A 20,852-nucleotide genomic window follows, 5' to 3' on the forward strand; every position below is an offset into this window, starting at 1 on the left:
AGGCACGGAGGGCACCTGCTGGCGTGTGTTTCACGGTGTTTCCCGTTGTCGGGCTCTGGGTTTCCCCTCTGCATATCCTGGGCTTTCCGCTCTCCTCCGGCGCTGTCAGTAGGTCTTATGTCGCTTTTGTCGCGCACGTACTCGGAGTCTTCTCTGCTGCCAGGCCTTCTGCGACCGTGTTCATGGGAGGGTGTCCTCGGGCCCCCCAGCTGCCTGCACACACATGGGCCGTGTGTCCTCGTCCTCCCGCCACCAAGTGCGTAGACCGCGAGTGCGCACCCCGCTTGTGTTCGGGGCGAGCCCGAGTCCTACCTACCTAGACTTCCCATTTCTCTGTTCCTGCCAGTTAGAGAGACCGTGGAGCACCCCGGGGCACCACGGACCGAAGCTGGGGTTGGTGCCAGTGGCCGGCAGCTCCCCGTCCTCTGTGCCTGGCTCCCAGGCTGCCCCGGGGTCTCCGAGGACCGCCTGGGCCCCATGTCCCGGAACCGCTGCGTCAGAAATGACCCTTCTCTGTTGTCTCCGTCCCTTCCAATGACGTGGGTCGGAACCCATCACGGAACATTCTGAGAACGTGGATCTCTGCGGGTCGTGTCTCCCTCTGCACCTGTTCTCGCTGGCGGCAGCTTCTTGGCTGCAGGGGCCTCTCCTGGGTCTGCAGGATGCGAACCTGTCCTCCGCAGAGACTGATGATTTTCTGCTCCTCTTGGATCCTGAGGCTTCTAGATGGTTCCAAATGCTGATAAGCTCAGACAGGCAACATATGATCATTAGCAAAGAAACATGTCCTGTTTCTCGGCCCGTGGGAGGATAAGGTGGGCCCCGTGAGTGAATTTCCCAGGAGCTAAAAGTAGCCCCTTAATGCCCCGAAATTAGGGTTGTGTGTCTAATCTGAAATTTTAGCTGGACTCGTAAATACCTTTCCTGCTTCCTGGCCTTGTTACGTCACAAGGCGATGGGAGCAGCGCGTGGCCAGCTCATGGACAACAGTGGCCGCATTGTGTTCTCACGCGTGAGGTCATCGAGGGGCTGCGGGGTCTGCGCACCGGCTCCCGGCACCGACACCTTCGGAGGTGCTGCCCCCCGGGCCGCGGGCTGGCCTCCACCCCTCTGCCACCGTCAGCAGGATGTCTGCCGCCGGCGCCCCTGCCGCCCCCCGCTCACGTGGGATCGGCTGTGGGCCGAGAGACCGCCCAGTGACGCTTGTCCCCGCCACGTTGACAGCAAGTGCGAGGAGCCCGTCAAGGGGCTAGAGCGGCCTCCCGTGAGTGAAGTGCTGGCTTCTGGAACGCCTGGGCCGGCCGCCGGGGAGCACGAGCCTCGGTCCTGGTCCTGGGCTGCCTTTAGACGGTGACAGTTGGCGCCTCCGTTACGTCGGGGCAGTTTAGGGGTATTTGAGCTCGTGCTCTGTCTTGCCCTTCTCACGGTTTGCATCCTCCGGGGCTGCCTGACTCAGAGGCCACGGAGTCTCCCCACGCAAACCCCAAACCGGGTTCACGCCAGCCAGGCCTGGTGTTCCGCTCGGCACGCCGCACCGCACCTATGGGCGCTCCGGTGTGGGTGGGAGAGCGGCCGGGGGAGGCGACACCACATCTTCGTTCTGCGTCGCGATGGGCCTCGGGTGCGGCAGTAAGCAGTTCCCCGAGTCCTGTAATCAGACCGCGTCTCTACATAATCAAAAACGATGCGTTTCCGGCGGATTAGACATCTTCTCCCGTCCCCAGCCCGTCCTGCCGGGTTAGATCTGCCCTTGGAGGGAGCACGCAGGGCCGGCGACGCCGCAGGGCTTTGAGCTCCCACTGCGGTCAGAGCGGCTGTCCCGTGTCCGCCCTCCCCGGGGTCTCGGGCCCGGTCTCTCGGTGCCATCAGAGGGCGACCGTGTGGTCTCGGTCCCGTGCTGTTTCCCCGCCGAGTGACGTGGACTCCGGGTGAGGGTGGGCGGAGGCGGAGAGGCACGGAAGCGTGCGGATGGCGGGACTGGGCTGAGTCCACACGTAAATGCAGTGACCGTCCCTGCGCACAGTCACGGCCACCACTCTGATGTGTAGGGGATGGCAGGTGAGTGGCCTTGGTTTCTGTTCCCACGCAAAGGCTTTGTTGGAAATGGGGGTTTTCGCAGACGGGGCCCCGGGGCGCCCAGGAGGACATCGGAAGCTCAGACCGTCGGGCTGGCTGGTTCGTGAAGAAGAGAGACCATGCCGGGGAGCGAGGGGGCACGGGCGCCTGGTGACGGGCCCTGAGGCTGGTGCGGGGACACAGGGTCTGCCTGGAGCTCCAGGCGGCGGGGCCGCGGTTCGGCAGCAGGCCGTGGGCAGGGGCCACACGCGTGGCGAATCTCAGGACCTGGAAACAGGGCCCGAATGCGTGTGCGGGTGTCCCCGTCACTGGGGTGGCCAGGACACGGCCCCACAGGCCCGGCGGCATCAGCAGCAGACTTCTATCTACTCACCGCCACTTGGAGGCCGGCCAGCGGGGCTCAAGGGCTCGGCAGGGTTGGCTCCTGGGGAGGCTGTGGGGCCGGAACGTGCCTAGGGACGTCCCCACCCGTGTCCGCGGTCGCGTCCCTCTGTGGGAGGCTGTGTCCCAGTGTCTCCTATGAGCACAGCAGGCCGACCGCGGGGCCGTCCACCCCCATGACCCCATTTCGTGCCCCCACCCCTTTAGAGACTGTCTCCAAACACAGCCACGTTCTGAGGGGCTGGTGGCTGGGATCCCAGTGGGGGTGTCCCCCGGGGTCACGGTTCATCCATAACAACAGCGGCCCAGTGGGTCCGAGAGTGGCCAGGCCCCTCACGTGATGCCGGGGAGCTGCTCCAGGGGGCTTCTTTGCTCCCCCGTCTGGCCCCGAGCCGAAGACAGTGGCGGTGGGAACCCCAGAACCTCGGCCTTGGGATCGGTGGCAAACGCACCTGAGGAGGCGGCGTCAGAGGCGCTGAGGGCCCCGCTCCTGGGGGGGGGGGTGTTGGCGCTGGGATGAGGGGCCGCCTGGGTCCCCGGCGCGTCCTGCAGCCCGTCCTGCGGCCCGGGAAGGCAGGCGGGCTTCCCCAGAGGGCCCGGGCCGCTGTCCCCGCAGTGGTCGGTGGCACCCGTGTTCCGCGTGAGGCCGCGCGCTGCTCTGTGGGCTCGTATCGGCCTCGCCCGCCGCCGGCTTAGCGCCCCGTCCCCTTGGCCAGCGGCCCGTTCTGTGCCTCCCGGCCCTCAGGGTGGCACCGCCCTGTCCCCACGGCGATGGGGGGTGAGTGTGCGGCTCGTCCCCTGCCCCGAAGAGGGGGTCCTGGCAGCTTGTTCAGGGGCGCAGACTCAGGCGGCAGCCACCTCACCGCCGGATCCCGATGTGTAGACGCAGGCTTCTGGGTCCCTCTGACCAAGGGGCTAAGGGGCAGGCCCAGGCCTCCTTGCTGCCTCGGTGACAGCGCCTGAGCACTGGGGCAAGGTGCCTGGTGACGGGGACGGGCTGGCGGGCCTGCCCCAGGCCCCCGAGGGCACTCCTGGGAAGCATCACCCGAGGCCTGGGTGCCGGGGCTCACCCAGGTGTCGTAGAGTCAGGGTGACGGGTGGGGGGAAGGCGGCCTCGGTGTGTCGGTACGCACGTTGGGGAGCAGCTTGACGGCAGAGGGCTGGGCTCTGGGTCCCCCGCCCCGAGATTGAAGGCTCTGGGCCTCAGTTTCTTCATCTGTAACGCGGAGGTCTAGACTCCCAACAACCCATTCTACAGGATATAACGTCACAGGCGTCAGGAAAATGCAAATGAAGATTCCCGAGTGACACCGTCATACCGGGGTTGGACTAATGAGTTCGGACCAACGGAGTGTCATACAAGTGAAATCCGCGTGGGCACAGTGTAGTCACCGAGGCGAGCCCAGGCGAGCGCCCCGTTGCCACGGATTGCAATCTTTGGGTGTCACCCAGAGATCCTGCATGTTGGGCAGCAGTGGGGTCGGGGTCGTGGGAACGCCCTGAGCACAGGAGGGAGCGTCATCAAGTCTCCTGGGGGAGCGGCTGAGCTGAAAGCCCTGCATCGGGAACGCGAGCTTGGGTGTTCATGGGTGTTTCTGTTAGAGACTCTTAGGGTGGCCAGTGGAAGACTGAGCGTCACGCAGTAGGGGGCAGTAAGGGCCCGCAGGGGAGGCACAGGAGACGTAAAACTCAAGGGGAAATAGGAGGACGCCGTTTCCTGGCTGGGCAGATGGACTCGGCATTTGGAAAATGGACAGTGGCTGGCGGGTGCTGTGGTGTCAGACCCCACGGGCAGCATTTAGAAGAAGGTCTATTTAAAAAGCCCTAGACAGTGTACCCCTTGCTTGTTTATTTTATTTTATTTTATTTTAAAGATTTTATTTATTTATTCATGACAGAGAGAGGCAGAGACACAGGCAGAGGGAGAAGCAGGCTCTACACAAAGAGCCTGATGTGGGACTCGATCCTGGGACCCTGGGATCACACCCTGGGCTGAAGGCAGATGCTCAACCGCTGAGCCACCCAGGCGTCCCTCCCTTGCTGGTCTAAACTTGGATTTAAGAACGTAGAGCTGGCTTCAGCTCGTCTGGGCCCGTCGAGCCGCCCGTAAGTGCTCCTGCGGCCCGAGTCGAGCTCCCGGCCGCGCTCCTGCTGTGCCCACCGTGGCCATGGAGGGGCGGGGGGCGCACGGGCCGAGCGCAGCGTTTGAGCAGACGGTGGGCCCTGGGTGCTCCACGGGGTGGGCGTGTGGACCGGCCCCGCTGGCTCATGTTCCTTTGGATGGAGCCCAGCCCACGGGAGCGATGAAGCCACGCGTTCTGACCCCACTTCCGGGGCGTCCGGGCCAGACGCTGACAACCCAGGCAGGTGCCCAGCAGCAGGGGAGCGTGTCCTGAGATGCCAGCCACAGGAGCGCCCAGGGCCAGGCCCGCACTCGGGACAGCGAGTGGGACCCACCTGAGGGTGGCGGCGGAGGAGGGACACGGCAGGTCATGACCTTGAGTCATGAAGAGGGCTAGCAGCCAGGATGGAGCTCGCGGCCAAGGCCACATCCCTTGGCTCTTGTCAAGGGCCCCTGCGGAGCCCCAGGCCCGGCTGGACCCAGATGCCAGCGCTCCAGACAGGAGATGCGGTGTCGGTGGTGAGGCCGTGAGAAACGCATGCCCAGGGGTGGCTGCAGCTCCCCAGGGAATCCTGGGGATGGGCTTTCAGAGGAGAGACCCAGGCGGAGCAGGGACTGGCTACCTTGTCACCTCGGGGACTGCTGAAGTAGGGTCTGGAGCGAGAGCCTGCGCCACGCAGCCTTGGGCTCCAACACACATGGTCGCTGAGGGTGCACGCGGCTCGGTGCCACGGGCAGGTGAATGGGCGGACCGGGACGCCCACGCCCTGGAAGGGGGCCCTGCATTGAGGCTGGACGGTGGAGCCACAAGGCAGGTCCCACGTGGTTCTATTCATGCGAGCCTGTAGGGAAGGAAGCTGATCCACGGGGCCAGGGGTGATGGGAAGCGCCCTGACGCGGCCACGGCATTGACCCCGGCTGTGGCTTTCCAGGTGCCGTCACATTGCACAGCAGTGAGTGCATCTGAGCTGTGCATGTGCTGTCCCTCGTGCCCCCGCGGTGGCACCAGCAGGTCCGCGTGGCCCCTGGAGTCTGCTTTGAAGAGCATCCTGGCTGATCCGGCAACCTTCGAGCTGCCTTCTGGGGACCCTGGGTGTTGTGGCCCGTGTGGCAGAGCCGAGGGCCAGACCCGAGGTGGTGGGGGTGCAGGTGGAGCCTGGTGTTTGGGGGCAGTGGGGTGCAGAGAGCCTGCCGTGTGTCAGGTGCCAGAGGATGGGCAGCAATGCCGGGTCTGGCCCAAGCCATCCTTTCCAGTCTGCGTGAGGAGGAGGGGACTCGTCAGGCCGTTCTGGCTGGCGTGTTCGAGACTCTGCTGACCGGGAGCGTCCCTGCCCGTGGAAGGCCTGTGGGCCTGTCTCACCGCCCCCACTGGAGTCTGGTCCTGCTTCTCACGGTGGGACCCTGGCCAAGGCACCTCTCTGTGCTTCCATTTGTTCGGAGGGAAGCGTTTGCAGGGTCCCCAGGAGTGCAGTGTCTTTGCAGCCTCTGCTGGGTCTTCTGTCCTTTGCGTTCAGAGCATCGGTCGCAGTCACTGCGGAGTAATGAGTTAGTAACGAACCTTCCCAACACCCGGCGGTGAGAGGCAAGCGCGATCCTGCATCACCCTCGGTCTCTCGGGTTCGGTACTTGAGACACAGGGGGCTGGTGGGCCAGGTGGCTCCCGGGCTGCGGGCCTGGACGGTCAGCTTCCACCTGCAGGGCCCGCGGCTCAAGCGTCCCCCTGACACGGCAGCTGGCTCCCCCAGCCCCACCACGCGAGGCCCGAGGGCCGAGCCAACGTGCACTTGACGACTCAGCCTGGAAGTCACAGCGCCTGGGTGCCCGCACGGTCATCTGGCTCCCCGGTGCCCCGAGGCGTGCTCAGCTTGTAAAGTGAAGCCGGGCCTGCCCCGGAGAGCGGGGAGCCTGTCCCAGACCCCGCGCCGCACCCCACCCCTAAAGAGCGTGCGGGCACCTCTCCCGCCGACCAGGCCTGCAGGTGCCCGGCCTCGGGAGCCCTGAGCTTGGGTCCCGGCTTCCTGTTGGTTCTCTGCCACTTGGGGGGGTGGGGACACAAGTGCAGCCAGGAAACATGAGCTTTGGCTTCACCATTGAAAGTAAGGAACATGTGACAAGGGGAGAAAAACTGGTTAGGTCCCTGGGTGGCCCAACAGGGCACGTGTGTGAGCCCAAACAAAGGTGTAGGAGGTGCAGCACCGTCTGGGAATCAAATAGTTGAGGTACCGTGGGTCTGTTTTTATAGGGACTCCATGTGCAGTTTGATGTTTTAAATGATGCTTAAAAAATCCTAAAATAAAACCTACCTGTAATGCCTCCTCCCAGAGCTAACGACTGGTGACATTTAGGGGCATCACTTCATGTCTTCCCTCCTTTGTGCGTGAGGGCGTGTGTGTGGTGCGCACGCGTGTGTGGTGCGTAGGTGTGTGGGGTCTGGGTGTGCTGTGTGGTATGTAGGGTGTGTCTGGTGTGTGTGTGACGCATGTGCCTGCGGAGTGCGGGGCTCCCGGGCGCCCCTCCGACCGCCGTCCCCGTCCCTGTCCTTCCAGGACGGCTGTTCTCAGTGAAGGGCCGTGCACGCGCTCCTGAGCAGCGACCATGGGCCTGCTCGCCTACCTGAAGACCCAGTTTGTTGTGCACCTGCTCATCGGGTTCGTCTTCGTGGTCAGCGGGCTGCTCATCAACTTCGTCCAGCTATGCACGCTCGTCCTCTGGCCCATCAACAAGCAGCTGTACCGCCGCCTCAACTGCCGCCTCGCCTACTCGCTGTGGAGCCGTGAGTGCCGCCGCGCCGCGCACGCCTGGGAGGTGGGGGCCCGGGGGGGAGGGGACACGTGGAGGGTGGGGGGGCCTGCTGGCCAGTGAGGACCGGTGGGGGGCGGGAGGGTGTGTGGGGGGGGGCTGAGTGGCAGGTGGGGCAGGTGGGGGGCAGGAGGGGTGCAGGTGGGGGGCCAGGCGGCAGGTGGGGCAAGTGGTGGTGAGGGCCAGGCAGCAGGTGGGGGTGGCCAGTGGGGGGGGGGCGCGAGGATGCAGGGGAGGGGGCCAGCGGTAGATGGGGCCAGGCAGTGGTGGGGGCCAGAGGCAGGTGGGGGTTGAAGACAGGTGAGGGTTGGAGGCAGGTGGGGTGGGTAAGGGCAGGTGGGGGCCGGGCGGCAGGTGGGGCAGGTGGGGGTCGGGAAGGCCAGGCAGCAGGTGGAGGCTGAAGGCAGGTGAGGGCTGGAGGCAGGTGGGGGCCGGGCAGGTGCAGGCCAGGCCGTCCTCTGTGCTGGACGAACCCCGGGCAGAGCAGTGTCCACCCCCTAACAGGCAGGGCCTCGGGGGTAGGAACGCTCCTGACGTGACCAGAATGGGGCGGGGGTGTCCTGGCCAGCTGTCCCTGCACCGGGAACGGAGAGGCACCCAGGAGTGCCAGGGGCTGGTTCCTGGCCGCCGGATGCTCGGCCCCAGACTCCTCCCTGGGTTGAGCCGTGTGACATTCCATCGTGTGACCATTCGGTCCCACAGAGAAGGCAGCTTTGTATGATTTTAACACAGTATTTTGCATTTTTGAGGACGAATGTAAACCCGGTTCTCCACCGCCCAGCCTTGTCTCACGCGGGCTCTGCCTGCCGGTCCCCGCCGGTCGCCAGGGCAGCCTGCAGGGCCGTCCGTTCTCTGGCGCATCTGTGAGCTCCCGTCTGTGAAAGAGAAGGACTCTCGCCCACCTTCTCATTCAGTACACGTGTGTAGCCGTGTGCGTCTGTGGCTAGCGTGCACCCGCGTGTGTGCGTGTCCGTAGAAAATCAGTCTGCACCTGCCGGATGGACGGACACGCCAAAGCTTGACGGCAAAGCCCGCTGTTGACGGAGCTGAGTGCTCACACTGGGGCTTCGGGGGACCAGGCACGTCCTCGGAGGGCGACTTGCCGGGGATGTCAGCAACTCGAACAGCTATAGTTCTTTACCGTTATTCTACAAAATAAGAATGTTTACCTAGAGACTTACCTGAAAAAGTACATATGTGCACAGATGCTCTCGTTTTATCATTTTTACATTAGCACAAAACTGGCAGCAACCCAAGTGCCCGCTGGTGGAGACCAGGTATGGTGAGTCCACCCGGTGGCGCCCGGCAGCCGGTACGAGCAGGGGCGGGCCTTACTGATAGAGAACCCTCTTCAAAGTACATTTTTAAAAAGATTTTATTTATTTATTCATGAGAGACACAGAGAGAGAGAGAGAGAGAGAGGCAGAGACACAGGCAGAGGGAGAAGCAGGCTCCACGCAGGGCGCCCGACGTGGGACTCGATCCCGGGTCCCCAGGATCATGCCCTGGGCCGAAGGCAGGTACTTAGCCACTGGGCCACCGGGGCTGCCCACGCTGCTGGTTATTTCAAGACAACACGTGTGTGACGTGCGCACATGCTGTCCGTGCCTAGAGGGTCGTCCAGAACCTGAGTATCCAGGGACCAGAGGAAGGAGGGACTTCTAGTTTTCACTTTTTTGTTTTACCTATTTGCTACTTACTGGGCTTTTTATTTTTTCCTTTTTTATCATTGACATTTATTTCTACGTCCAACTATGTACCGTTGACGTGTTTTAGCACAAGCCCGTGTTTCTTTTGCACTAAGGAAGGAACAATACCTGTTTTACGTTCTGCAGGAGACGGAGCATCTCTGTTCACCCTCCAGCTCGGGAGCAGAGACGAGAAGCCCCCCAAGGAGGCCCAAAGGCCCACAACCTCCCACGGCCTCTGCGGAGACCAGCGAGCTGGCCCGTAGCGTTCACTCGCCTTGCACGCGTAACAGCGCCAGTTCCTAGGGTTTGGTTTCTTTTTTAGACGAAAGAGGGTGTGTGTGTGTGTGTGTGTGTTGGGGGGTGGAGGAGAATTAGAATCCTGTCGTGTGAAACGTGCAGTGAGCTGCCCGTGAGCACACGTGGGTGCGACGAGTGCACAGCAGAAGGGCCAATACTAGTTACTGAAGAACTAAACAGTAGACTCCACCTGCTGCGGGGTCGTTCGGTCCAAACGGGTCCGACGGCTGAGCCCGGGGTGAAGCCGCCTTGTGGCCGTGTGGCTGCGTGCGCGGGGCCTAAGGGACACTCTGGGCCCCGCCCCATCCCCTCGGCAGAAAGCGGGGTGCTGACGCAGAACCTTGAGCTTGCCTTCCAGGGCCCCGGGGGGAGGCAGCTGCAGGGCAGGGACCCGGGGGTGGCTGGGGCGGGGGCAGGTGAGCAGCGCCCTTGGATCAGCCGATGGGGGAAATGTGCCCCCGCTGGGCTCCGGGAGCCTCACAGAGGAAGACAAGCCCGCGGGCGCACACGGTCGGAGGGCGACAAGCGAGCACCCGCAGTGACCGAAGGGACCAGAACGTCCATCAGTGACGCTGTGATGCTGGGGTATTGTTGAAGTGAGCTCTTAGCAAACGGATGTGACATCACGTCAGAGCCAGCTCGGGGGACAGCGGGCACACGGGACGCAAGTGAGCGGCCCGGCCCCGGGAGGAGAGCGACCACGGGGCTGAACGACCGACGGGGGAGAGGCCAGGCCTGCGGGCGGCGGCGGAGGATGCTCCCAGGGGCACGGAGACAGGAGCAGGGGACACAAAGCGACTCGCCCCAGGGAAGTCACAAACCACGGAGACCAGAGCAGGCGTGGAAATACCCAGAAAGGAAAGCCAGGGTGCCGGCAGGGGCGGCGGACGGATGGACGGATGGACGGATGGAGTGCAGCCTTGGCCCCACAGCCGTCCCAGCCCCTCGACCCGGGGACAGGGCCTGCACCCCGCACGGCGGTCTCTCCCGAGGGTGACGGGAAGAGTGCGAGGCCGGCAGAGTGGCAGCGCTCACGCCCCCGGGCACACACTGGAATCCCTGCGGAAGAGGGATCTTTAGGAAGAACAGAGGGCGACGTAAAGGCACGGCCGAGGCGCAGGGCAGAGACCTGGGGGGCGGGCACGGCTGAGCCGTCCTGTTCCTGATGTCGGTGCCCGTCTGTGAGGCTGGCACAGGCGGGGCGTGTGCGTGGGGAGCGCTGCAGTCACGTTCTTGTTCTAAGGCCCCGCGCCGCTGGCCGCGCTCCTGCTCTCTGCCTGGGACCCCCGGCGCCCTCCCGGCGGCCACCCCGAGCCCATTCCCGGCCTGACCCTCGTCCCGCCCCTGGGTCCCGCCAGCCTGGCCACGGCTGGTCCTTGGCGGCCGGAGGGGAGAGAGGAGAGCCGCGCCGCCCAGACCGAGTCCATGCAGACGGTTGGGGACGCGGTGCGCAGCAGAGTGGGTGCAGCGGAGGAGCTCGCTCACCGCGCGGGGGCCGGCGTGCACCCGGAGGAGGGAGGTCGCAGCAAGATCCGCGCTGCGCCCAGGAGCCAGGAGCACAGCTCCTCGTTCGCGATGCTCCCAGCTGGGCCGGGATCGCGGGCACGGACGGACGGACAGACGGACGCCGGGCCTGGCAGTCGTGCTCCACGGAGAGGCTGGCCGCCCGGCCTGGACGGAAGAAGCAGCCACAGCCTCCCCGCGGCCACCCTCCCAGGAGCCGCTCTCCGGGACCCAGGGGGACTTGCGGTGTCTGTCCATCTGTCTTCATTTCTCCTCGCTGCCCGGCCCGGCCCAGACCCCTGGTGCTCCATGAGCAAGGGAAGGTCCCGAGGACTGGCCACGGCGGGGGGGGGAGGGGAAGGCCGCCCGCCTGCGCACGTCCCTCGTGGAACGCCAGCCGTGTCCTCCTGCGCCAACGCGGGTCCCACTGGCCCCCCGCAGCCCCCGCCTCCTGCTCCGCTGTGCTTCCACGCGGCCGTCCGAGCACCGGGGGAGGCCGTGGGTGCTGGTGACGGTCCTGACGGCCTCGGGGTAACATGCGTGGCCCTGTGCCGTCCTGCTGCCCGCGGGGTGTGGTTGGGGCCTTGCCACTGTCTATGGCACGCTTGCCACAGCTACTCAGCGTGGGCCGTGGGCCGTGGCCCCACAAAGTGAGGCGAGCCCAGGATGCCGCGCTCCTGAGGCTGTGCCCTGGGGGCCCGTGGCCTGCTCTGCGGGTTCTTTCCAGGAGGCGGTCAGGGAGACGGGGGGGGGGGGGGGGGGGCACGTGGACGTGGTTGTACGTGCCAGTGTGAGTGAGGCGTGAGTTGTCAGGCCCGAGTGAAGAAACGTTTGCAAAAAACATCTTTTTTTTTAGAAAATCCAGTGTCTTGCGTTAGTCCTGGAGATGCACGCCCTCTCCCCCCGTCTGTGGTTTCTGGGCGCCCCTCGGAAACGCAGGACGGCTGGGAGAGCCAGCCTTTGGGGAGCAGTGCCGGCGTGGCGGGCAGGCCCCGGAGCCCCCGCTGGGTCCCTGTCACGGGGGCCGCACGGCCGGCGAGGCTCAGGTGCGCCCTGCCCTCGGGGCCTTGGCAGTTCTGAGTCGGGGCGGGGGCTGAACTGGCTCCCCTCAAAGGAGAGGGGAGAGCGGAACTTCCCCGCGTCACCAGCAGCGCCCCTCGCGGGGCCAAGGGTGGGAGCCCATGTCGCCCAGAGGACGGACGGAGAGGGAGGAGGCGGGCTGCACCCGGGAAGCCACTCAGCCTCTGCGCAGGACTGCACCGCGGGTGACAAGGCGACGCTCCGTGGGACGTCCGCTGAGTGAAAGGAGCCGGTCCCAGGAGGACGCGAGCTGCCGGCTCGGCCTGCGTGAGGGCCCCGACGGCGGGGCTGCAGCGGCGCGGGGTGGCGGTGCCGGCGGGGGCGGGCCGGGTGGCCTGCGCAGAGGTCTGCAGGGGCGTTGCCAGACAACGGGAACCCCTCCCGGCTCCACAGCGGCCTGGGGTGACCCGGGGCCCCCCGGGCCCCGCCCAGGCCCTGCCCGGGCTCGCCGTTGACTCGCGGTCCGGCGGGGCGTCTCCCGGGGGCTCCCCAGGGGCTGCGCTGCCTGCCCCGTGGCCTTGGCTTACACCCCCCCCCCCCCCCCCCCCGCTTAACCAGCTTTACGAGACGGAGCCCACTCCTCGCACCGTGCGGCCCGTTCAGGGCGGTGGTCCTGGTGCCTTCACCCCAAAGGAAACCTGCCCGTTAGCGGTCACCTCCATCCCCCGCAACCTGTAAGCTACTTCCCGTCCGTGGCCTTGCCCGTCGTGGATGTGGCCCACATCTGTACACGTCGGCCCCGCAAGACCCACTCGGCGAGCACACGGTCATCCGGGCGTGGCCGTCACTCCGCGGGCATCTGGTTGCTCCTGCTCTGCGGCCGGGGGGTGGTGGTGCTGGGACACCCGTGCACAAGCGTTCGCGTGGACCCCTGCTTCCAGGGCCCCGGGCAGGCCCCCAGGGTGGCATCGCCGGGCCATCCCGCAGCTCGGTGTGGACGCCGGTTACCGAGGAAGAGCCGCCCTGGGCCACGGCAGCTGCCCTGTCCTGTGTCCCCCGTGGCGCCGTGAGGGGGTGTCCAGGGACAGCCGTCCCGAGGGGCGGGAAGGGGCGTCTCCCTTGGTTTGGGTGTGCGTTCCCTGACACTGATGGTACTGAGCGTCTTCCCGAGTGCCCGTGGGCACCCGCGCATGCTCTCTGGGAGCGTCCGTTTGGATGGTTTGTCTGCACCTGCGCCACCGTCCGGGCGCTTAAATGCGGATGGAAGTGGCCGGGCTGGTGGGGTCACTGGGACCGAGTGCCCCTGACGGGCGGCTTTTCCGCTCACCCTGCCCCGGGGTGCCTCCTGGGTGGAAGGGGCCGTGGCTGGTGAGGGTCCCGGTATCGTCTCACGGCCACACTTCGTCCGGCTCCTGCCTGGAAGTGAAGGAGGGGGACGGACCCCAGAGGCTGCGCATCAGCCCTGTGTCCGGCCCCGCCTCGGCCCGGGCTGCTGGAAGGAGAGCCACCATTGCCTCCTTTCTGCAAATGGGGAAACTGAGTCCCAGGCAGTCGGGTGTGGACTCCAGGCCCTGGCCTCCGTCCTCAGGGCCCAGCCCCATCAGAAGACGGATGGGCAGGTGTCACGGTCCTGCTTCCGGTCTGCGTTGTCACCTTTCTTGGGACGCCTGGCTGTGGTGGCCGTGCGCCAGCGGGTGGGGTCAGCACATCCACACTGGCGGCCCGGAGGTCCTGGGCTGGGGGCGCACGTGCACGCACCCCTCCTCCCGTTCTGTTGATGAAACACGACAGTCCCTCGAGTCATCGTAGTTGGACCTGACAATGCCCACCCATGATTACGGTTTTCCTCTACTTGTCCTTCCCGTTTGTCCTCATCCTGATTTTTGTTCAGAAAACATAATTATAATTTAGGAAAGTCAAACTCATGACACATGAACCGTCGGAGCTCGTTTCTAGCAGGAGGTCCCCTCCGGACAACGCTGCGTCGAGGTGCCCGGAGCGCGGGCTCGGCCCGTGTCCCCCGCCGTGGGGCCTGGACCCGAGCGCGGCCTCCTGGCCCTGCTGACTCGGCGCCCCTGTGTCCACAGAGCTGGTTATGCTTCTGGAGTGGTGGTCCGGTACCGAGTGCACCCTGTTCACCGACCAGGCCACGGTGGACCGCTTCGGCAAGGAGCACGTGGTCATCATCCTCAACCACAACTTCGAAATTGATTTCCTCTGTGGGTGGACCATGTCGGAGCGGTTTGGCATGCTGGGGGTGAGCCACGCGGGGACCCCGGGGAGGGGCTGGGGGTGAGCCACGCGGGGACCCCGGGGAGGGGCTGGGGGTGAGCCACGCAGGGACCCCGGGGAGGGGCTGGGGGTGAGCCACGCGGGGACCCCGGGGAGGGGCTGGGGGTGAGCAGTGTGGGGACCCCAGGGAGGGGCTGGGGGTGAGCAGTGTGGGGACCCCAGGGAGGGGCTGGGGGTGAGTCACATGGGACCTGGGTTTTCCTTCCCTCCTGGTCCTGCCCTCAGTCCCTCTGAGCCCAGAGTCTGAGGTCAGGGTGGCCCTCAGCATCCCAGGGCGTGTCTTGCGCTCCGGTTTCTCGCATTTCCTCCCATGAGCCCTACACGCCCAGAGTCCCTGTAGAGCTCCCTTGACCAGCTGAGGCAGGCCGAGCAGTGTGCTGTGCTTGGCGGCCCAAGCGGGCCCCGGGCAGCCCCGGAGTGCACACCCCTCCCTCCGCCAGGCCTGTGCCTCAGTTTCGTTGTCTGTAGCACAGCTTGCCTGCGCCCTTGGGGCCTGCTGAAGGCAGCAGCTGTGCTCAGAGCAGGGCTTCCTCGCTGGCCGCCAAGCTGGTCCGGGGGCGCCTGTGGGGGTCTGGACCCTCACTGACCGCCCCCCCCCCCCAGAGTTCCAAAGTCCTCGCAAAGAGGGAGCTGCTGTACGTGCCCCTCATCGGCTGGACGTGGTACTTCCTGGAGATCGTGTTCTGCAAGCGGAAATGGGAGGAGGACCGGGACACCGTCATCCAGGGGCTGAAGCGCCTGTCCGACTACCCCGAGTACATGTGGGTGAGTTCCCCCCCCGCCCCGTCTCCTGACACCCTGCAGCCCGAATGATTAGCTGTGAGCCGACAGGAGCTCCCGCACCAGCAAGCAGCTCCGCGGGGAGCCAGCGCCCGCGCCCTCTGCATGGAGTGGGGGACCCCTCCTGGACCGCCCGCTTCTGCCTGCCGCGTCCTGACCCGGAGCCCTGCTGAGGGTGCTTGGAGAGGGAGCCCCCTTCCTGCATCCCCGGCTCAGCTGTGCGTCTGGAGCTGCCCTGAGAGCAGCAGAGCATGGCCTGCCCGGCCCCTGCCCAGAACCCACCCGGGCCCTCAGGGGCCTTCTCTGCAGGGAGCAGCTTCGGGGGAGCCAGGCTGCAGAGCGAACCCCGGGCACCCTGTGGTCCTGGGGACACATTAATGCTTCAATCCAAAGATTTACCTTCCTCTTAAGCACACCCGCTCGGCCCCTGGGGCGGGCGCTTCTTCATATCTTCCAGCCCCTTCCATCAGTTTGATGGGCCAGGCATCCAAAATCGTGGCTGTCAGTCGATGAACATTGGTTCTCTTTCTAGCTTTCTGGTCTCTAGCAGTAGCTCCTTGAGAACTGGCTCCTTCCTTGTACTTCTCACCCTCACGTTTAGGCAAATGGATAAAAGGCTCCCTATTTTCCACGCACTGGTGGGAAGGCTGCTGCCCGGGGACACCTCCTGCTTCACTTCCTTCTGGGACGTTGTCTTGCAGCTTTGGGAATAAGCACGATGCTGGTAGCTGTTCTCTGAGGGACTGTGTGTGGCTGGAGGGTGGGTTGCAGCCCTAACTAACATCGCCGCGTGAGGGATGCCGCACGCTGTCGTCTGTCCACGCTCTGTGAGGGGGAGCCGCCCCTCCGTGGAGCCGCCCGCCCGCGGCCTGGGCTGACCTGTGTCCCCGTCTGTCCCAGTTCCTCCTGTACTGTGAGGGCACGCGCTTCACGGAGAAGAAACACCGCGTCAGCATGGAGGTGGCCGTCTCCAAGGGGCTGCCCGTCCTCAAGTACCACCTGCTGCCTCGTACCAAGGGCTTCACCACGGCGGTCCAGTGCCTCCGAGGGACAGGTAGGGGGCCGCCGAGCTTTCCCTGGGCTCCGCGCTCAGACGCGCCACCGACGGGACCCAGAGGGCGGGAGTGAATGACACCAGGGGCCGGTAGGCGGAGTTGGCACAGCGACGGTCCTGGCGCTCCTGAGGTGACGAAATGCTGGTCAGTGCAACACGTGATGAATAAGTAAATGAGGAAAAATAAGGAAAAAGTCTGTGACCGAAAGCCTGAAAGGAAAAGACACGTATTCTGATGACTCCCAGAGGGGGCGAGATCAAAGGAAGGGACAAGGACAGGGCGTGGAGGAGAGGCAGCCAGACAGTAAATCTGAACACAAGTGGTCAGTAAAGGCGGTGACCTGTGTCCCCCCGACCCTGTGGGTGGATGAGCCCGAGGGGCTGGGCGGGGTGTGAGAGCAGGGCCAGGGTGAGTGGGGTCGGATGAGCAGGGTCGGGTGAGCGGGGTGTGAGAATAGGGCCAGGGTGAGCGGGGTTAGGGTAAGTGGGGTGTGGGCTGAGTGGGGTATGAGATCGGGGTGCATGGCCTGGTGGGTTTTGGGGCTGAGTGGGGTGTGAGAGTGGGGTCTGAGGTAGAGCAGGGTGCTGGCGTGGGCCTGGGGCTGAGCAGGTGCAGGTGCAGGTGCAGGTGCCCACGCCCACCTGGGCTCCCCGACCCCAACAGTTGCAGCCGTCTACGACGTCACACTGAATTTCCGTGGAAACAAGAACCCATCTTTGCTGGGAATCCTCTATGGGAAGAAGTATGAGGCGGACATGTGTGTGAGGTGAGCTGCCATGCCCACCCCCCGAACCCCCCGGGCCCTCCCGGTGCCCGTGGAGGCAGCCGGCTCCCCAGGACCGCAGAGGTGGGGTGCGGGAGTGGGTGCGGGGTGAAGACAGAGTGTTCTGGGTGCTCTGAGGGAGGAGCAGCCTCTCCTGCCCGGGGGGAGGGGGGAGACGGGGGGGTGGAGGGGCAGGAGGGCACGTAGAAGTGTTTTAAGAGGCGCGGAGCTTCAGCTTGGCCGTGACCGGGCTTCCAGGCAGAAGGGTGACTGCTCCAGCCCCAGGGTGTGGGGTCCTTAAGTAAAGGGGCCTAGGATCTCGGCCCCCCTCGACACATCTAGTCGGGGCCTCCCGGGCCTCCCCTCGTCTGGCTCACCCCACTGGGACTTCCCGGTCGCTGGTTCCGTCAGTTGTGTCCAGGAAGGCCGAACCCCCCTGGGGCGTAGCTGTCTGTTAGGTCCGGGGACTGTCACCCGGCAGCACTGACTGGGCGACCCCCGAGTCAGACCCGCCCTCAGGGCTCCCAGAGACCCTCCTCATGTGAATCTCCAGAACACAGCCGGGGCACCCCGCCCCCCCGAATCATCTCGGGAATGTGAAGAGTGAGGCAGGGGCTTGCTTCCCCCGCAGTGTGCAGCGCCCCGGCTGGGAGCAGGTGTAGGTTCTCCTGCCCGCCCCGGGATGTGGCCAGAGCCCCAGATCCCTGCCCTCAGGTCCCTAGAGCCAGCAGCGTCCCGGTGGCCTCCTCCTGGGGCGACGTCAGCCGTCGCCCCAGCCAGTCTGGGGAGTGAGGGGTGGGCGGAGCCGGGGGACGCCCTGATCCAGCTCCGGGTGGGTGCTCCGGCCACCCCGCCGGGTTGCCCTGCCCCTCCGAGTGGACGGTCCCTTCCAGGAGAAGCCCCGTGCCTTACTCTGTGCGTTCCCCCTTTGTTGCAGAACTACACTGTGCCTCATCTTATTTTAACAGATATGTGCTCCGAACTTCTAAAAGCTTCGGTTTACTATTTTGTGATATTTACCATTCAGGTATTTTGAAGGAAAGCAATATCCCAGTGAGTCCAGCACATGCTTATAATCAAACAAGCCAAAGCTCTCATGGCCCGATGGAGTGTTGTGAGGCTCCCCGTGCTCATTCCGGCAACGGGCACCCGCATCCCTGAAGTGGCCGGAGTCCACTCCAGGACACAGATGCTCACCTTTTTATTTATTTTTTTATCATCATTTGAAATTCTTATTTTATACGTTTCATACTGCGTGTAACAGCCATTTAACACTAGGACCTGGGGGTGGTTATCTCCTACAGGATACAGATCCAAAACCAGGGGAGGATAGACAAGTGGGCTGGAGGCCTGTAGACAGCCATCCCTCCGTGGGCAAGCCCCTTCTGACCTTTGTCTCCTTACCTGTGGCGCCCCGGCTCCCAAGGTCTTTTGGGGCCCACAGAGTTAAAGCGTCTTTGTTCACAAGGGGGTGCACGTCTCCTTCACTGCCTGGGAGCGTGCAGCAGAGCTTCCCTGAGACTGCGTGATGTGCGGCACCAGCATCGCTGCCATGTCTGGTGGCGTGTGTCCCTTCTCACTGTAACTATGAAGATCGACAGGAGTGACCCATATAAAGCCAGGCTCTCCATTTTTAGAGGCAGAGGGGTTAGGATCCCTTCCAACACGGAGATTTTGCGGGGCTCCTCATGCTGCGGCCCACGGCGGGGGGCAGCCAGGCGGGAAGACTACCGCGATGGTCATTGCTCACGCGTGTCCCCGGCGGCCCCTGCTGGCGGGCTCGGTGCTGCGGCTGCGGGGGGGGCAGCCCTGTTGGCCCTGCTGGTCTCCCCAGGAAGACGCGGGCGCTCCCGGGCTGGCGGCCCCCCGGGGACTGGGGTCATGCGTGAGTTAGTGTCCTCACCGAACCCAGCTGTTTGTGAGTCAAGATCATTAAGTCCTGAATCTCTATTGCTTTCCCCGTTTGGAGCAAGTAGATTTCATTTGTGAAATAAGTAATCTCTGCCCAGTGGAAGACCCTCTCAGTTTTGATTATTTCCAAACAACAAACCATTAAGAAAGAACAGAACTCCTGCCGAGGCTAACAAATGCTCACCCTTCGCAGTGGAAACGGGGCACGATCTGCTCGTGAAACTGCTCGTGAGCACTGCCTGTGAAATGCGTCGGCTGTGCCCTGGAGAGGGACAGCCCCCCCGCCCCGCTCGCCCTCCATGGCCCCCATAGTCCCGCGGGGCATAGGGAGTACAGCACTGTGTCTGGGTGAAGGCCTTTGACGTGCGTGTGGCTTTAGAACCCAAGTGAGTCCCATGAGCAGAGAAAGTGGGGCCGGTGAGTCACCCTGCCTTGCAGTGATTTTTTTCCCCTTTTCTGTTGATGCCATCCAATGGGTAAGCCACTTTGCTTCAATCTTCTCAACAAAACAGGAGATTTCCTCTGGAAGAGATCCCACTGGATGAAAAGGAAGCAGCTCAGTGGCTTCATAAACTGTACCAGGAGAAGGTAAGGGCACGCGGTTTTCCTTTTTCCCCCGGGGGTCTCGTGAAGACGTTTCAGAGGGGGAGCTCTGGGGCAGGCGGGGGCTCAAGGGCTGCTGGAGACAGGAGGACCATGCGCTTATCAAACACGCTCTACCTTCTTTCCAGTTTCTTCCATCTTTCTTAACTTGTGAGAAATCAACACAGTAGAGAAAATATAAAGGATAGTGTTCATACAGCCGTGGCTGATGGCGTGTTATCACATTTGTTTTGCTATTTCATGCAAAAGAGCTAATAGAGCTACAGCCTACACATATCGTGGGTGTGAGCTATACATAGGCAACGTGAAGAGATCCTCATGTCAGCCACACCGGTCCCCACTCCATGTCCCCCCAGCACACCCTCCCCTGAAACGTAGCGCCAGCACAAACATACAGGATGAGACGTCTTCATCTTCAGCATTGTGGGAGCCTTAGAGAATGAGAGGATCCTTTCCACATATGACAAATATCTTTTTAAAGGCCCTGGTGATCTTTTAAGAAAAAATAAGGGAAATCTCTAAGGGTCAGGAAGAAGATGGAGCTGAGAATCAGGTGGTGAGCCTGTGAACTGGGAGTGGCACGCTCCACCAGTGGCATTTGCAGGTCCCCATAACCTGGACTCTTGAGTTTTAATGCCTACCCAGAAACAGGAGATAAGGGTTTGACCTCATTCTAGGCAGGAACGCTCAGAGTTTTTCCCTTGCACGGTGGACAGAAAGAAACTTACCTGCCGGCATGGGGAAATGGCTTTGAGCCTCACCCTTCTCCTCTTGGTCTCAACAAGGTCCCCCTGATAACTCATAGTCACAGGTCGGCCCTCAAAGTGTTTGGGGTTTGAGTTTGTACTAGCCGCATAGTTTAAGGAGAGCAAAGCGAAAATAGCAGCACAAGGAGCAGTTCTAGGCAAATGACTCCAGAGTCCCCGGGAGAGAAACAGTCCTCTAAACCTCAGCTGCTCGAGATTTCCACAGCAACTCTGCTGGCGATGAGCATGTCAGCAGACACGTGCACAGGGTGCGCAGACACAGAAGAGATAGACTTTCCAGAGACAGTCGCTAAGGGAACTATCAAACCAACACGAATATCAGTATTCTCGAAGTGATCGGGCACAAAGGAGTAACGGAAAACAAAAGAGCAACGCCTACAGGAAGTCAGGTTTGAGAAAAACCAAGTAGAGTGTACAGGCAGGAGAAATGTGGTCGTTGACAGGAAAGTCTTAATCGATTAAATAGCAGATATGATACAGCTGAAGAGAGAGTCAGTAAACTGGAAGATTGAGAAGAAATTATTCAAGATGTAGCGCAGAGGAAAGGAGAACATAGAAGGAAGTTGAGAAGACACGGACGATGGACCAAGAGGCCCCGGAGGTAACTCCTGGCAGGTCCAGAAGGAGGCAGGAGTGGTGAAGAGCAGGTGGCAGAGACAACGACCACACAGCTTCTGGAAGTCATCGGGTTCAAGAAACACAAGTCTGGAAGAGGGTAAATAAAAAGATATCCACCCCTACTTACCAATGAGATTGCAGAACACCGAAGACAACGAGGCGATCTTAGAATAA

At 63.2% G+C, this 20,852-nt stretch overlaps 1 protein-coding gene across 7 annotated transcripts in view; it reads left to right on the forward strand.

The window, feature by feature from the left end:
- AGPAT3 (1-acylglycerol-3-phosphate O-acyltransferase 3) overlaps window positions 1-20,852 on the forward strand; it is an 85,308-nt gene that overhangs the window by 55,594 nt on the left and 8,862 nt on the right. For 4 of the 7 annotated variants that reach the window (XM_038581608.1, XM_038581609.1, XM_038581610.1 and 1 more), the window contains 6 exons: window positions 7,126-7,352; window positions 13,977-14,146; window positions 14,785-14,946; window positions 15,862-16,015; window positions 16,680-16,782; window positions 19,203-19,278. In XM_038581608.1, coding sequence (XP_038437536.1) covers window positions 7,175-7,352; window positions 13,977-14,146; window positions 14,785-14,946; window positions 15,862-16,015; window positions 16,680-16,782; window positions 19,203-19,278 — 843 coding nt within the window. In that variant the 5' untranslated portion in view covers window positions 7,126-7,174. Of the gene's footprint in view, window positions 1-601; window positions 816-1,083; window positions 1,265-7,125; window positions 7,353-13,976; window positions 14,147-14,784; window positions 14,947-15,861; window positions 16,016-16,679; window positions 16,783-18,731; window positions 19,108-19,202; window positions 19,279-20,852 lie in introns of those variants that run through there. The other 3 variants (XM_038581607.1, XM_038581605.1, XM_038581611.1) reach the window with 3 other exon arrangements.

This window comes from Canis lupus, chromosome 31, assembly GCF_011100685.1.
Source record: "Canis lupus familiaris isolate Mischka breed German Shepherd chromosome 31, alternate assembly UU_Cfam_GSD_1.0, whole genome shotgun sequence".
Lineage (NCBI taxonomy): Eukaryota > Metazoa > Chordata > Mammalia > Carnivora > Canidae > Canis > Canis lupus.